We start from the raw sequence: 17,313 nt of genomic DNA on the forward strand, positions 1-17,313 counted from the left end.
TCAGTTAGGAATTATTCTTCTCAGTCTTAAATTCCCAAGAATTATTTATTATGCCAAGTTGGCTCATTTGAGAACAATGCATTTAAAAAAAAAAGACGGGGAGTTGTCTCCAACGTACACAGAAGCATGTTGAAGCGACACATTAAACACAGACGACAGACGCTTTTTTATTTTTATTTTAATATGCTTTGTTCTCAAATGAGTCCAATGCGTATTTAAAAAAAAAATTAAACCGTCGGTCACACAGAGGTTTACGAAGGTTACCATGTGGCCACAACACACTTCTATGTATGAGGGCTGAAGCCTATCCCAGCGGTTTATCTGCTTTTTTAAATACGCATTGAACTCATTTGAGAACAATGCATATTTAAAAAAAAAAAAGTCTGTCATGGAGAGGTTTACCGAAGTTTAATGTGTGGCCACAACATGCTTCGTGTACGGAGAACCCAACTCCGTCTTGTTTTTTTTTTTTTTTAACGCATTGTTATCAAATGAGAACTTACAGTCATGCTACCCTGAGAACGGCTGATCTCTTCAGATCTCGGAAGCTAAGTGGGTTTGGCCCCGGTTAGTGCTTGGATGGGAGACCACCTGGGAATACCAGGTGCTATAAGCTTCTCTCTAAATGCAGAGGGGTTGCGTCAGGAAGGGCATCTGGCGTAAAACTGTGCCAAACAGATATGCGTTCATCAAAGATGACACGCTGTGGTAACCCCTAATGGGACAAACCGAAAGGAAAAGAAGAAGAAGGGTTCTCAAATGAGGCAACTTGGCATTATAAATACTTCTTGGGAAACGCTACGGAGGAGCCGACTCACTTGTCATCTTTTTTTTTCCAATCATAGTTAATGAATGCGAGTTTGTGTAAAACCAGAGGTCATTTATTTAAATATTGGTATTTGTATTGAAAAAATCTGAGTGGCTCCATCACTCTGTGGGATTTATTCTTGATTGAGAACAGATCAAGCAACGAAGTATTTGTATGCATCCAGACTTTTCTAGGCTTTCAAACTCTTCCGGGTAAATCTCAACGACTTACTCACCAGATACATGTGTACATTCAATTGTCCAAGACAAGTGGAAGTGGGTTAACAGTCCAATTTCTTATCGGCGAAAACATCGACTTCGGCATTAAATACGGGTCCTCTGTGCCAAGTGTCTCTCATTTTTCCATGTACCTTTGTTTATTATCACCTTCTAAATGTTTAACGATATCGAACAAAACTCTGGGCGTTGTGCTATGACACGTATTTTTGTGTCATCTTCATCCGACTTAGCATTGAACCATGCTTTGCTTGCCCAGCAGTATGGCCAGTCACGTGATTTCGGTGACATAGGTGCACGAGCTCTATACAATAACTGTGATAAGTTATTATGCACACATGGAGATTACCAACTGAAGTAAAAATGACTCAAGGAATGGGTTATTTTGTAAAATGGAAGAACTCCTATGTAAATATTTTCCTAATACACTTTTTTTTTTGCATCAAAAAATGAAAAGGAACAACCCATTTTTTATTTATTATTAGAGTGTATTAAGCATAGTAGGATTTTAGTGGTTCAGGCCCTTTCACTTTACATTAAACTATTTGTGACCCCTGAAATACAGTGAGTTTGAAACCAATCCTGGAGATTATACGAGCCTTTTTATTTGCATTTTGGATGTTCTCCGAGCACTTGCGTGGGGGTTCTCAAGATACTCTGGCTTTCTCCTCAAATCCAAAAATATGTGTTTGAGGGTCATAGAAGTCTAAATTGTCACTGATGGTGTAGTGGTACAGACAACTGCCTTTGGTGTGGGCAGCGTGGGATCGATTCCCTCTCAGTGTTGGTGTTGATGTCTGCCCTGCAACTGATTGGCGACCAGTTCAGGGTTTAAACCCGCTTTAGCCCGAAGTCAGCTGGTATACGCTCCAGCTCTCTCATGACCCTTATGATGATAAGTGGGTTGGATAATGGATGGACGGATGGATGAAGACTAAATTGTCCTCATGACTCAAATGACGGTGAACTATCTGCCCTGCAATTGACTCGCGACTATTTCAGAGTGTACATTATCTCTCTCCCCAAATTGCCTGGAATATACTCCAGCTCACTTGTGACGTCAGTAAGTAGAAAAGCGACATATAGAATTTTTATGGATGGATAGATGTTTTTTTTTTACACTGCTGAATCATAATTTGGCCAATTGCAATGGTATGTTGACTTGTCTAACGTAATGTTTTGGACAGACGGAAACATTTACAACTCTTTGTGTGTCTTAGATGAAGATGTTGGCAGCTGCAAGAGTATGGCCCTGGTCATCCATGGGGAGGGAGGCAGACATTACTCGGACTCCTACTGCTCATTCCTCCAGGATAGAGGGAGATATCCTGGAGGGAGAAGCAGCTTTCCTTCTTCCCACTGTAGTGGTAGATTGCCCCATGCTTCAGAAATGGTAGATGCTGGGGTAACTGGGATCCCTGGGGGCTTGCAGCAGTACTGTGCTTTCATCAAGCCCTTAATGGGCTCTGGGGATACTATGGAGCACCAAACACAATCCCTAAAAAGGTATGCAGAAAAAAGCAAATTAGTTTCTAAGGTCCGACTTCAAAGATGGAAAAAGAAGCCGAATTTGAAAAGGCTGATTCTGAGGCGTATTCAACACCTAAAAGGAATTAAGGATATTAGTGTGATTACAGACCCTCGTAACGACATTGTTATTGCTCCTTTTATTTAATGGCACACTAAATATTTAAGGTTATATAGCACATTTAGCTAAAATGTACTTTAAAACATGCTATACTGTTATTTAACTAGCAGGTACAGTGAAGAAAATGAGTATTTGAACATCCTGCTATACTGCAAGTTCTCCCACTTAAAAATTATGGAGGGGTCTGAAATTTTCATCGTAGGTACATGTCCACTGTGAAAGGGATAATTTAAAAAGAAAAATCCAGAAATCATAATCTATGATTTTTTTAACGACTACATTGTGTGATACAGCTGCATATAAGTATTTGAACACCTGAGAAAACCAATGTTAATATTTGGTACAGTAGCCTTTGTTCGCAATTACAGAGATCAAATGTTTCCTGTAGTTGTTCACCAGGTTTACACATGCTACAGGAGGGATTTTGCCCCACTCCACCACACAGATCTCTAGATCGACACGTTTCTGGGCTCTCGCTGAGAAACACAGTTTCAGATTTTCTATTAGGTTTAGGTCTAGAGGCTGGCAAGGCCACGCCAGGACCTTGATATCCTTTTACAGAGCCACACCTTGGTTTTCCTGGCTGTGTGCATCGGGTCATTGTCATGTTGAAAGACCCAGCTATGACCCTTCTTCAATGGTCTGACTGAGGGAAAGAGGTCGTTCCCCAAAATCTCACAATACATGGCCGCAGTCATCCTCTCCTTAATACAGTGCAGTCGTCCTGTCCCATGTGCAGAAAATCACCCCCATGTCATGACCCATCGGAATGAAGCTAGGGCCCAAATGCAGGATTCGTCAGATGCAAGGTAGTTCGGGTAAAAACGTTTATTATTAAATGGTCGAGGATCGGGCAGGCAGTCAGGTGCAGCAGCGATAGTTTGGACGTCGGGCGAAGAGAGCAGGTGAGCGGGCAGGCAGGAGTCGGTACACGGGAGCTCGATCAAGGAAGGCAGAAGTGTCCAGGGAGTCAAGCTTATGGGGTCGGTCAGAGTACAGGTGAAGGTCGGTACACACGGGTTGACGATCAGGGATACTAGAGTGCTGGAACGGGACATGAACCTCAATGATCTGGCCCAGGACCAGTCGTCATCGGGGTCCTATATATACAGGGGATAATCAGCCCGCATGAGGCGCAGGTGTGTGCCTCCCAATTAGCGGGAGCACCCGCACAGCCCGGTTTGGAGCGGCAGGATCATGACACCCCAAAGCTTGATGCTACCACCCAATGCTTCACAGTAGGGATGGTGTTCTTGGGATGGAAGTCATCATTCGTCTTCCTCCAAACATGGTTAGTGGAATTATGACCAAAAAGTTCCATTTTGGTCTCATCTGACCACAAACTTTTCTCCCATGATTCCTCTGTATCATCCAAATGGTCATTGGCAAACGGGCCTTGACATGTGCTGGTTTAAGCAGGGGAACCTTCCGTGCCAAGACGTCTTAGTGTATTACCAGTAGTCACCTTGGAAACGGTAGTCTTCTTTTTACTTTTTAGATTATCTCTCTTACAGTGGACATGCAGACCCCTCCATGACTTCCAAGTGGGAGAACTTGCAGGATATCAGGGTTTTCAAATACTTATTTTCTTCACTGTATCTCTCTTACAGTGGAGATGCACCTACGATGAAAATTTCAGACCCCTCCATTTTTTCAAAGTGGGAGGACTTGCAATATAGCAGAGTGTTCAAACAATTATTTTCTTCACTGTAAAAATCTGTGGTTGTACAGGAATATTTTATCAGTTCAATCTAAAATGTCTTCTGTTTAAAATTAGAGTAAAAACTACAAGCCATAAATCGGTCCAGTGTAGAGCACGGACACATGCAGTGAATGACTTAACAAAGATGTGTATCAACCTTGTATCTTCTATTTTTATTAGTTTTTCTTCCAGAGAAAATAGTAGGAAATATTGTTCAAATCAAATTCCTCAGTTTAGAAACCTGTCTCCCTCCCAACACAGATTGAATGAAGTTAGCATGAAAGAGAGACAGATCATTGGAGGCGTGGATCTTGTCTCACCTGATAGGATGTCCTCAATTCGTCGATCTTTGCAGCGGGAAAATAATGGAGCTAATGAGGAGATTATAAACAGAAGCAGAGGGAGTGGTTCGTCATCATCCACATCGTCTGTATTTGTGGACAGCCCACTGGGAAAACCAGAAAGGCTAAATCAGGGTCACATGACTGCCTTTGATGCTCAGAGGTGAACACAGACAGACGTCAGATTTACAAATTTCAAGATTCCATTTACGTATTTCAGCAATCTAATATTTAAATTATTTGTCTCGAAAAAGGGGTAATGTTTTCATATACATATTGTATTTCAGTGAGAGAATAAAAGTAATGGAGGAGCAAATAGCCAGCCTAGCAGGGCTGGTTCACCATGCATTGTCTGTGGGAGGAGATAGTCCAAGAACTCAAGCACATGCCGGGTCTGTATATGATATCCATTATCTTTTAATCCATGAAAAAAATTAAACATTGTGTTTAGCTCCTACATTTGCAATTTTTTTCCACATCATTCCACAAATGTTACTTCACGGTTAATTGTCATATGTGATACATTAAACCTGTGAATCAGTGAAACTTTGGTTCAATTGAGTGAAAAGTGAGAATAAGACAAGAAACATTTTGACAGATGACATGCAAAGCTGTTCTGCCAATTTTCATAGAAAAGGTAGTGAGGAAAAAAATAATACCAGATCACCCATGTCTTAAGAGGGGCAGGGGACATTGAGTCCGACTGGACCATGTTCTGGACCTCCTTTGTTGAAGCGGGTGATGGAATCTGTGTCCGTAAGGTGCTCGTTGCCCCCGGGGCACCAATCCCCAAACATGTTGTTTGAAACCAACCAAGCTGAAGAAGGAGTCCTATCAGGCCTTTTTGACCCGTGGGACTCCTGAGGCCTCTGATTGTTACTGGCTGGCTAACTGGAATGGAGCTTTAGTGGTTGCTGAGGAAAAAAATTCAGATTTTGGAGGAGTTTGTTAAGACCATGGAAAATCACATCTGGATAGCTTACAGGAAAGTCCGGTCCACCATCTGGCATCTCAGGAGGGGAGAGCAGTGTACCATCAACTGTATATAGTGAGGATGGGGAACTGCAGACCTCGACTCACGATATTCTGAGTTTCTGGGCAGAGTACAAGGAATGCCTCCTCAATTCCACCCACACACCTTATATGAGGAAACGGAATCTGGGGTATCTGAGGTGGGCGCTTCTGTCTCTGGGTTTGAGATCGCAGAGGTGGTTAAAAAAAACTCTAAGTGGGAAAGCCCCAGGAGTAGATGATATTCGCCCTGAGTTACTAAAGTCTTTGGATAATGTGGGATTGTCCTGGTTGACATGCTTTGTAACATCATGTTGACATCGGGGACAGGGGCTCTGTATTGGCAAACTTGGTAGTGGTCCTGTCACGAACTGAGAGGAGGTGGACACAAGTCCAGGCGGAGGCAGATGTAATATCTGAACAGTTTATTAATGGAAGGAAGTGGAGGTATTCCTGGATGTGTTGGCAGTATCGTAAGGAGAGTCTGCAATAATTTGGAAAGCATCTCGGGAAGACAGGCAGACTGATATACACTGGAGATAATGAGAGGGGAGAGAGAGAGAGAGAGAGAGAGAGAGAGAGAGAGGAGAGAGAGAGAGAGAGAGAGAAGAGAGAGAGAGAGAGAGAGAGAGGAGAGAGAGAGAGAGAGAGAGAGAGCACGCAGACATGGAACTGCATGGCCTCCCCCACCTCAATGGATGCCAGGCTTCCCCGGGTGAGCCGCGTAGAAGTTATCCAAGAGTGTGGGGTCGAGGATAGTGTCAGGTTTAAGCAGCCTAGGACATTTAAAGTACAATTCTCCAGGAAGGAAGACAAGATGAACTTCTGGCTCACGAGGAGAACGTGGGATGTGTCTCTTTCACAATCTCCAACCCGTTCTAATCGCATCTCCACGTCTCCACTTTTTTCTTCCTTAGCGTGCTTCGGATCACAACAAAGCAAATGTGACAGACAAAGCAACTGTGACAAAAATAGTCCATGTGAGACTTTGTGATGTCTTCAGCATCCTCTTGAGATCGTCAGTCTTTATTTTGTCTTCTGCATCACTGTCTGGTGTTTCCACGCGGCACCCAATGTAACTTGATTGTATCACATTGTTTAAGTACATCATAGCAAAATTTCCAATGGGCCTCTTGATTGCACCACATCACACAAGCAATGAAGCATTAAAAAACCAAGAAAGCAAATATTAGATAACTTTATATCCTATTAATCCAATAGGACATCCGAGAAATCCAGGACTGCTCCTATGGGCCATACCCCTCCCAGTAAACAAGGTACTGGAACCCCTTCCCCATAGGCAGGACATCGAGGAAGCGCAACACTGAGAACGGGAGATGTCAATAATCGGAGTGGGGGAGCGGGATCGGTCTGAGAGCTCAGTGCGCAGGTGGAGACAGGTTTAAGCAATGAGACGTGGACAGTTGTATGAATTTTCAAAGACTGAGGTAAGGTCAACTGGGCAGAAATGGGATTGCTGATTTTGATAATGGGGGAAAGACCAATATAACGCGGAGTGAGTTTATGGGACTCAGTCAAAGTGTGAGATCATGGGAGGAAAGACTGACTGACCTACCTTGTATTTGGGGGTGAAAGATCGATGTCAGTCCGTGAGTTGTGTGCCACGGATCGGCTCAATGCAGCCCTAACTTCCTCCCACACCACCTGGACTCTAAGGAGTCAAACAGGAGGAACTGCCACCGCCTGCTCCTCTTGGTTGATAATGGGGGTTGGAAACTATTGCAAGTCATGAATGGGGACATACCAGTGGCAGAACTAGTGTGTACATATTCAACCCACAAACATATTCAGAGGAGTAATGTGCTCCATGAGGATGGGTTCCGTGCAGCTACACAGCGGAGTACCAACTCCAGGGAATTGATCAGCTCGCGCCGTCTGGCCATTGATGTGCAGATGGTACCCTGAAGACAAGCTGGCCACTGTGCCTACCAAGTTGCAGAATTCCATGCAGACCTGTGAAGAGAACTGTCTCCCTGAGAGAACTCAGAGACAATATCTGATCTGGTGTTCCTGGGACTGGAACTGGACTGGACCCTGGACTGAAGGGGAGAGTGAAGGGGAACTGGCTGGGAAAGAGGGCCCAATGAGCTTGTCAGGCATTGACTCACTTAGCTGAACGAAGGTGAGCGAGGTTTCTGTCGCCGGTCCAAATGATCAGAATCAGAATCAAGTTTATTGGCCAAGTGGTAAAAACACAAGGAATTTTTCTCTGACAGTCGAACATTCAGAACAAAGAAAAGGTAACAAAGTAACAAGAACAAAGAACAAGACATTTCTGTTTATAGGAAGTATTTCTTATAAGAGTAGTGAATTATGTAAAATCTTCTTCATTTAGAACAAGTAAGAGATAAGTGTGTCAAGGGCTATTCAGTCCCATCGAGTCAGTGCCTCCACATATTCAGTTCCCTGATTATAGCCAGCAGTTCACGGGTGCCGATGTCATAATTTTCCTCTCCAGTGAATAGGCAAGGGGAGAAAAAAGCACAGGGATGTAGCTTCTGAGTGGTAGAGTCCCGTTGCGAGATGACAGCACCAGAGGCGTCGACCTCTACCACAAACTGGAAGGAGGGCTCAGGGTGACGCAGAATAGGAGCACGGGTGAAATTTGATTTGGGGTGCTCAAATGGTCGAGAGGCCGTCAGAGTCCACTGAAAGGGAACGCGGTTGTATCTGAGGCTGATGAGGGAAGGGCTACCTTGCTGTCGCTGCGGATGAAGTGATGGAAGAAGTTGGGAAATCCATGCTGTAATGTTTTTAGGTTCATGGGAATAGGCCAGTTGATGATTGCTTGGATTTTGGCAGGGTCTGGTTGTAATTGTCCTTTTGTGATGATGGAGCTGAGGAAATATGAATTAAGTAGAATTCACATTTTTCCAGTTTAGCATACACCCAGTTCTCAAGAAGGTGCTGGAGGACTTCCCAAATACGGGAGCGGTGTTGTTCAGGGGAACGTGAAAAATGAGGATGTCATCAAGGTACATAAACATCAACCGGTTGAGCATGTCTCAGAGGATGTCAGTATTCAAAGTTTGAAAAATTGCAGGAGCATTAGTTAACTCAAACGGCATGACGAGATACTCAAAATGTCAGAGAGGGTTATTGAAGGCAGTTTTCCATTCAACAGCTCTCAGATACAAATGAGGTGGGAGGTTTTACCGAGGTCCAATTAGGTGAAAATATTGGCATCACAGAGGGGCTCAAACAATGGGTTGATGACAGGAGGTGGAGATTTGTTTTTCACAGTGATGTCATTTAGACATCAGTAGTCAATGAACAGTCGGCGAGTAGTGCCCTTTTTCTCCACACAGAAGAATCCAGCTCAAATTGATGGTGAGGAGGGTCATATGAGGCCAGCAACCATGGAGTCACGAGTGTGAGTCGGGTGGTGGGAAGTGGAGCTCCCAACAAGTCAATGGCACAGTCGTACGGGCTGTGGGTGGTTAAAAAGACTGCTATGTCCTTGAGCGGTAATGATGTTCAGGCAGGATTTATGACATAGTGCTCTGCGGTGGCAGAAGGTGGTGGATCTTCAGAGTGTGAAACGGAAAAGAGTAGACAGTAAGAATGCCAATATGAACTACATCTGGTAACAGATAAATGAGAACAGTCAATGGTGGGGTTGTGAATCTGGAGCTAGGGAATGTCAAGAACTAAAGGGGACATAAGGGAAGGAATAACAAAGAGAGAAATGGTTTCATGGTGATTGCCGTAAATGAAGAGCATGATGGGCACTGTTTGGTGGGTGACACAGAAGATGACTCTGCCATCCAGGCTTGTGATGCTTTTCAATGATGAGAATGGTCGGAGGGGAATTTGGAATTTTTGCATTAATTATTCAGGAATGAAATTATCATTGGCACTGGAATCAATGAAGGCAGTAATGGGGTACTTTTGAACGAAAAACTGTAATGCAAGCAGGAACGGTCATGCTTGAGGGAGAGCTCGAGGGAACAGAGGTTGGACTCACTTCGTAGCGATGAGCCAGATCCTTTGTTCAAGGAGGACATGAGGAAATAAAATGATCAGGTTGACGACAATAAATGTACATCTGCTGGTTGACACGATGCTAACGCTCTTGGGGATCTAATTGTGGTTTCGAAAATGGCATGAGTTCACTGGATTCAAAAGTGACAAAATGCAGAGGGCAACAGAGGAGGATGGTGCACAGCTGATGGTGTGGTGCTTAGCGTAGAAGAGCATTTACACGAGTGGAGCCCCTGCTCATGGATTCTCTCACATAGTCTATTATCTAGACGGATACAAAGGGCGATTAAAGGCTCGAGAGAGGAGGGATCATACCGGACAATAAGGTTTAATTTGGTTGGTGATGCTGTTTCAGCAAATTCCCCGAAAGGTTGCGTCACCCTATGTGCATTCACCAGCAAGGATACGGAAGTTGACAAATTATTCAGTGATGAACTTATCGCCCTTAGAGCCCTAGAGGAGACGATGGATAGCTTCTTTGCTTCTTTAGGGTGATCAAACTCCTTACACAGATCATCAAAAAAGGAGTAGAATGAATGAAGGACCGGGGAGGAGTTATGTCATAATGCAGTAGACCATTTTGGTGTTTTGTGGTGTAGGAGGTTAGTGACATATGCTCTTTGGAATATTTGGTAGGATAATTGTATGGTTGGAGATCGAATAGGAGTAAGCAATTTAGTAAAAACTGGCAAAATAAAAAAAAGGACCCCAGAGTAGGGCTCGGGAAGGGGGGACATGGACAAATGACATACGAATGCGAGGTGGTTGAGAGGCTGCAGGCTCATGAATACATAGAGAAGGTGGTCAGTTTGCAAATGAGAAGATAGAAAGAATACCTGTTGCCTGAGGGAGTGTATTGATTCCATGAGTTCTTGGAGGGTCCGTTCTTTTTTGCTGATAGGGGCACCATGGAGGGTGAGTGTGGGTTTTTTTTTTTGCCTCAGGCATTGCTGGGTTCACGACAGCCAAAGTATTCTGTCATGAACTGAGAGGAGCTGGACCCAAGAGCAGACGCAGACAAATGTAACATGGTGAACAGTTTATCAATGGAAGTAATAGGCGGCGATGTGGATAGGTGGAAGGCAGTGGACAGGTGGCTGGCAGGCAGTTGACAGGTGGCTGGCTGGGTGGCAGGAATGATGCGGCGCAGGAACCCGAAGGGAAACAAGGAGGCACAAGAGTTACCAAGAGAATGAGGAATTGTGAGACTTTCTGTATGTGGGCCGTGGTACCCCTCAGAGAGTCTGCAATGCTTTGGCAACCATTTAGGAAACAGGCAAGTTTATGAATACCGGAGTCAATTATGTAATTGATGGCAGGTGCTGCAGATAGATAGATAGATGGATAGATAGATAGATAGATAGATAGATAGATAGATAGATAGATAGATAGATAGATAGATAGATAGATAGATAGATAGATAGATAGATAGATAGATAGATAGAGATAGATAGATAGATAGATAGATAGATAGATAGATAGATAGATAGATAGATAGATAGATAGATAGATAGATAGATAGATAGATAGATAGATAAAACATGTCAAGAGCTGGTCAGGCAAGCAAGTCAGCAACAACTTTGTGCTTGGACCCAATAAGGTGAATGAAACTGAGATAGCTTTGCTGGTCTTTTAGCAATTGTGAGAAACGGAAAGCTATTCACAGATGCAAAGCATTCATGCCTATTTTTTTTAAACTTTTCACATTAAAAAAAGGATAGATAGATAGATAGATAGATAGATAGATAGATAGATAGATAGATAGATAGATAGATAGATAGATAGATAGATAGATAGATAGAGATAGATAGATAGATAGATAGATAGATAGATAGATAGATAGATAGATAGATAGATAGATAGATAGATAGATAGATAGGTGAGAGAGGGGGGGAGGTGGGGGGAGGCACACTCCCCAGCCACCAAATGTGGAACTGCATGGCACAACATTACACATTAGAGGTCCCCCTTTTTAAAAAGGGAGACCAAATAGTGTGTTTCAACTAAAGTGGGATCACAATCCTTGGCCTCGTTGGTAAAGTCTATTCAGTGGTGCTGGATAGGAGGGTATGTTAGGAAGTTGAATCTCAGCTAGAGAAGGGAGCAGTGTGGTGGTTGTCCTGGAGTAGAACAGTGGACCAGCTCTACATGCTCGGCAGGCTCCGCGAGGGTGCATGAGAGTTCGCCCAACCAGTCTTCATGTGTTTTGTGAACTTCAAGAAGGCGCTTGACTGTGTCCTTTGGGGAATCCTCCAGGGGCTACTCCGGGAGTATGGGGTACCGATTCTACTGATACAAGCTGTTTGCTACCTGTATGATCAGTGTCAGAGTTTGGTCTGCATTGCTGACAGTAAGTCAAATTTGTTTCTGGTGAGAGTTGGACACTGTCAAGGGTGCCCCTTTCCAATGATTCTGTGGATAACTTTTATAGACAGAATTTCTAGGCACAGCTGTGGTGCAGAGTGGGTCCAGTTTGGGGCCTCAGTATTGCATCCTTGGTTTTTGGGGATGATGTGGTTCTGTGTGCTTCATCAAGCTGTGATCTCCAATGCTCATTGTAGCTCCAACTCTTGTTTCGCAGCCGAGTGGGAACCAGCTGGGATGAAAATCAGTATCTCCATGTCTGAGAATATGGTCCTCAGTCAGACAAGGGTGGAGTGCCCTTTGCTGGTCGGGAATGAGATACTTCCAAAAGTGGAGGAGTTCAAGTAACCTGGAGTCTTGTTCATGAATGAGGGAAGAATGGAATGTGAGCGCTACAGGGGGATCGGTGCGGTTTCTGCAGTGATGCAGACTTTACATTGGTCTGTTGTACGAGGAGCTTAGCCGAAAGGTAAAGCTCTCAATTTACTGGTTGATCTACGTTCTTACCCTCACCTATGGTCACAAGCTAAGGTGAGAAGCTCGGTCAGCTAGAAAAGCTTCAGAGTAGAGTTGCTGCTCCTCCACATTGAGAGGAGCCAGATGAGGTAACTCGGGCATCAATTTGGGATGGATCCTGGATACTTCCCTGGTGAGGTGTTCCAGGTATGTCCCACTGGTAGATAACCTAGGGACAACACAGGACACGTTGGACAGGCTGGCCTGGGAATGCCTCGGGATCCCCTCAGAAGAGCTATAGGAATTGGCTGGGGAGAGAGAAGTCTGGGCTTCCCTGCTAAACCTATTGCCCTCTCGACCCAATCTTGGGTATGGAGAAGAAAATGGATGTTTGCATAGTCTTTCTTTAGGATACAAAAAAAAGACTTACTTGTAATGTAATGTAAAACTTCAAAGGCAAAATAACCCTGTTAACTCTGAGAGAAAAAATAATATATTTACTAACCATATGTGTGTTTGCAGTGAAAGCCCTTGGAAGAATAGCTCTGGTGAGTTTTTTGTTTATATATTTTTATATTCTGTGATGATGGTGGAACTTTGGTTTGGTTGACTTTTAAAGCAAAGTTTAATATCTATCTTATTGACAGTTATTTGGGGAATATTTTTTTGCAGTCCAAACCATCATACCATCACCATCATAATAAAAAGTCAAATTTCTTTTCTCTTATTCATCTTTTGATGTCAAATGCAAATGTTTCAAGTGGAGAGCAAAATGATGTAAATTTGCCTCCCTGTTCATCTGGCTATTTTTGCAGAATGGTGGATCTGTATGATTTTTTTTTTTTTTTTTTATGCTCGAACAGTTTCTCTGTGAAACACAGGCGTTTGAAATGCTCCCACTGTATTATTTTAGATTGTGAAAGTTTTTGAAAATGTAGATGCTCAGAATAAGTTTCACCTCCACCTTAAATTCTTCTGTCACACCCACAGCACAACTTCACCACTGTTCTGCTGCCCTCATACATGCCCTGTACTATCTAATGTATTTCTCCACCACACCAGACTTACGCATGCAGTACCACAGTTCCTCTACTGGTACTCTGTCATGTGGTTTCTCTTGATCCACAAAGACACAATATAGCTCCTTCTGACATTCTCTGTACTTTTCCATTAGCTTCCTGAAGGAAAATAATGCATCTGTGGTACTCTTTCTAGGCATGAAACCATACTGTTGCTCACACATACTTATTTCTGACCTGAGTCTAGCCTCCCCAACTCCATAACTTCGTTGTCTGGCTCATCAAGCTTATTTCTCTATAGTTCCCACAGCTCTGCAAATCGCATATTTTCTGAAAAATGGAAACTAGCACACTTTTCTTCCATTCCATCCTGTGGAGCTACACTCTCCCCGACAATTGCCTTACAGTCAGTAGCCACCTTCAGATGACATCTTCTGCACAAAATGTAATTGACCTGCGTGCCTCTACCTCTGCTCTTTGTTTCTGTGTCTTCTGGGGAAAAAAAAAGGGTTCACTTCTGCCATTTCCATCATTTTTGCAAAGTCCACCCTCTGTCACAAAAAGTTAATTTCCTGGAAGCTGTACTTACCCATCATTTCTTCGTTGTTTCCTTCAGCAAGTAGTCCATTACAATCTGCACCAATCACAATTGTCTCTGTCAGGGATGTTCAGAACTACTTCATATAAGTTCCTTCCAAAATTTCTCTTTCAAATCTAAGTCACATCCTACCTCTAGGGCATTAATGAATCTAATAACCCCACATGCAAAGTTTACAAATATTTAAAATAGTGTCTGTCTTTGATTTCCACCAAAGTTTCATCTGAGCCACATGTGACCAGTGATGTAACCGATGTGATTAGCTCTGCCTCGGGGGCTATTTTGGCTCCAACCGCAGAAAGTGAGCTGCAGCAGTGCTTGGTGCAAGTGAAGAGCAATGTGAATGAACTACGTCTCCAATTAAATCAACTCAGACGTTTACAGGTAACTGTCCATCCTGTGTTGTGTATGTATTATTAGCTCTATGTCAAGGCTTTAATCATTCCACTTCATGCTTCTTATTATTTACAAATGTTTTTTTTTTCCAACAGAATATCCTTCTATGAAGGTCAAGAAAATAATATACTGTAGTCGTAATGTTAAATAGCACACCTCTCCATATGCTTTGCAATTAACATCTTACTGTTGTATCGCAGATATCACACCAGCAAACCACCAAGTCTTTGTTGCACTTGGCTAGCCAGGAATTGCTGTTATTGATGTGTGATGGCTTCACTCAGTCTGAGGAGACCACATGTGGACCAAGAGCTCAGATAGGGGAGGAGAGGATTAATTACCTTGCTACAGAGGAGAAAATACTCAAACAGCTCAGGTAATATTTTTAAAGTTGTCGATGACTTGAACGGTAATGTTTAAGAGCATGGTTGAGAATTGACATGTAACAGAAATACTAGAAGTCACCTCAGATGTTGTCACATTAATATTTGTATGTGAAAAAATTCTGGCTCCATAATCTAGAGCCCAACAAAAATGTCAGTTTCTTCCAGGAACATGCACATAGTTTTAGGGGGGCGCAATTGAGGAAAAAGGGCACTTTTTTTCATTTGTTCATGAATAAATAACTCTTACCTATGTATGTCAATACCTTGACACTCATAATTTGTGAATACTCACCACTGAAATTTCTACAAAAAATCTGGCCACTAAGACATTTTTATATAGTATTCACAGAGTAAGAGTGAGCAAGAAAAAAATACGTTGAGACACCATGTGTGGTTTTGTATGTTACTAGTATGCTCCTACTATGCTACTACAGTGAAGAAAATAAGTGTTTGAACACCTTGCTATATTGCAAGTTCTCCCACTTAGTAATCATGGAGGGGGCTGAAATTTTCATCGTAGGTGGATGTCCAATGTGAGAGAGATAATCTAAAAAGAAAAATACAAAAATCACAACGTATGATTTTTTTTCACGATTTATTTGTGTGATACAGCTGGAAATAAGTATTTGAACACCTATTTATCAGCTAGAATTCTGACCCTAAAAGACCTGCTAGTGCGCCTTTAGGATTCCACCTCCACTCCATGTATTATCCTGAATCAGATGCACTTGTGTGAGGTCGTTAGCTGCAGAAAGAAACCTGTCCACCCTATACAATCAGTAAGACTCAACTTGTAACACGGCCAAGACCCAAAGAGCTGTCCAAATACACCAGAGACAAAATTGTACAACTCCACACGGCTGGGGAGAGGTACGGAGAAATTGCTAAGCAGCTTGTTGAAAAAAGGTCCACTGATGGAGCAATCATTAGAAAATGGAAGAAGCTAAACATGACGGTCAATCTCAATCGAAGTGGAGCCCCATGCAAGATATCGCCTCGTGGGGTCTCAGTGATCCTTAGAAAGGTGAGGAATCAGCCCAGGACTAAACGACAGGACTTGGTCAATGACCTGAAAAGAGCTGGACCACCGTTTCCTAGGTGACTATTGGTAAAACACTAAGACATCTTGGTTTGAAATCATGCATGGCATGGAAGATTCCCCTGCTGAAACCAGTCCATCTGAGGGTATGGGCCTAAGTTCGCCAATGAACATTTGGATGATTCAGAGGAGCCATGGGAGAAAGTTTTGTGGTCAGATGAGACCAAATTGGAACTTTTTGGTCATAATTCCAGTAACTGTGTTTGGAGGAAAATGACTGATGAGTTCCATCCCAAGAACACCATCCCTACTGTGAAGCATGGGGGTGTTTTTCTGCACATGGGACAGGACGACTGCACTGTATTAAGGAGAGGATCACCGTAGCCATGTATTGTGAGATTTTGGGGAACGACCTCTTTCCCTCAGTCAGAGCATTTAAGATGGGTCGTGGCTGGGTCTTTCAACGTGACAATGACCCAAAGCACACAGCCAGGAAAAGCAACGAGTGGCTCTGTAAGAAGCATATCAAGGTTCTGGCATGGCGTCACCAGTCTCCGGCCCGAAACCCAATACAAAATCTTTGGAGGGAGCTGAAACTGTGTTTGTCAGCGACATCTCTGAAACCTGTCTGATCTAGAGAAGATCTCTGTGGAGGAGTAGGCTAAAATCCCTCCTGCATTGTGTGCAAACCCAGTGAACAACTACAGGAAATATTTGACCTCTGTAAGTGCAAACAAAAGGCTACTGTACCAAATATTAACATTGGTTTTCTCAGGTGTTCAAGTTCTTATTTGCAGCGGTATCACACAAATAAATAGTTGAAAAATCATACATAGTGATTTCTGGATTTTTCTTTTTAGATTATCTCTCTTACAGTGGACATGCGCCTACAATGGAATTTTCAGACCCCTCCATGACTTATCAGTGGGAGAACTTGCAGTATAGCAGGGTGTTCAAATACTTATTTTCTTTACTGTATACTTAGAATCACAGAATGCAGGGAGAGGTACAGGGTGAAGTCCATCCATCCATTCATCCATTCATTTTCTTAGCCCCTTATCCTCACGAGGGTTGCGGGAGTACTGGAGCCTATCCCAGCTGTTAACGGGCAGGAGACAGGGTACACCCTGAAGTGGTTGCCAGCCAGCCGCAGGGCATATCGAGACAAACAGCCGCACTCACAATCACAGCTAGGGGCAATTAATGTTGCATGTTTTTGGGATGTGGGAGGAAACCGGAGTACCCGGAGCTAACCCACACAGGCACGGGGAGAACATCCAAACTCCACACAGACAGGTCCGGGA

At 43.2% G+C, this 17,313-nt stretch overlaps 1 protein-coding gene and 1 pseudogene across 1 annotated transcript in view; both read left to right on the forward strand.

Annotated features, from left to right (window-relative positions):
* The first annotated feature begins 497 nt into the window (after positions 1-497).
* LOC133511617 (5S ribosomal RNA) lies at positions 498-616 on the forward strand (annotated as a pseudogene).
* Positions 617-5,036: 4,420 nt separating this feature from the next.
* The window catches only part of si:ch211-207d6.2 (sickle tail protein homolog), a 46,242-nt gene continuing 33,965 nt past the window's right edge, over positions 5,037-17,313 (forward strand). The window contains exons 1-4 of the mRNA XM_061840243.1: positions 5,037-5,127; positions 13,094-13,119; positions 14,406-14,572; positions 14,785-14,960. Of these exons, the coding sequence (XP_061696227.1) occupies positions 5,039-5,127; positions 13,094-13,119; positions 14,406-14,572; positions 14,785-14,960 (458 nt within the window). The 5' untranslated portion in view covers positions 5,037-5,038. The remainder of the gene's footprint in view (positions 5,128-13,093; positions 13,120-14,405; positions 14,573-14,784; positions 14,961-17,313) is intronic.

The sequence above is a fragment of the Syngnathoides biaculeatus genome, chromosome 13, assembly GCF_019802595.1.
Source record: "Syngnathoides biaculeatus isolate LvHL_M chromosome 13, ASM1980259v1, whole genome shotgun sequence".
NCBI lineage: Eukaryota > Metazoa > Chordata > Actinopteri > Syngnathiformes > Syngnathidae > Syngnathoides > Syngnathoides biaculeatus.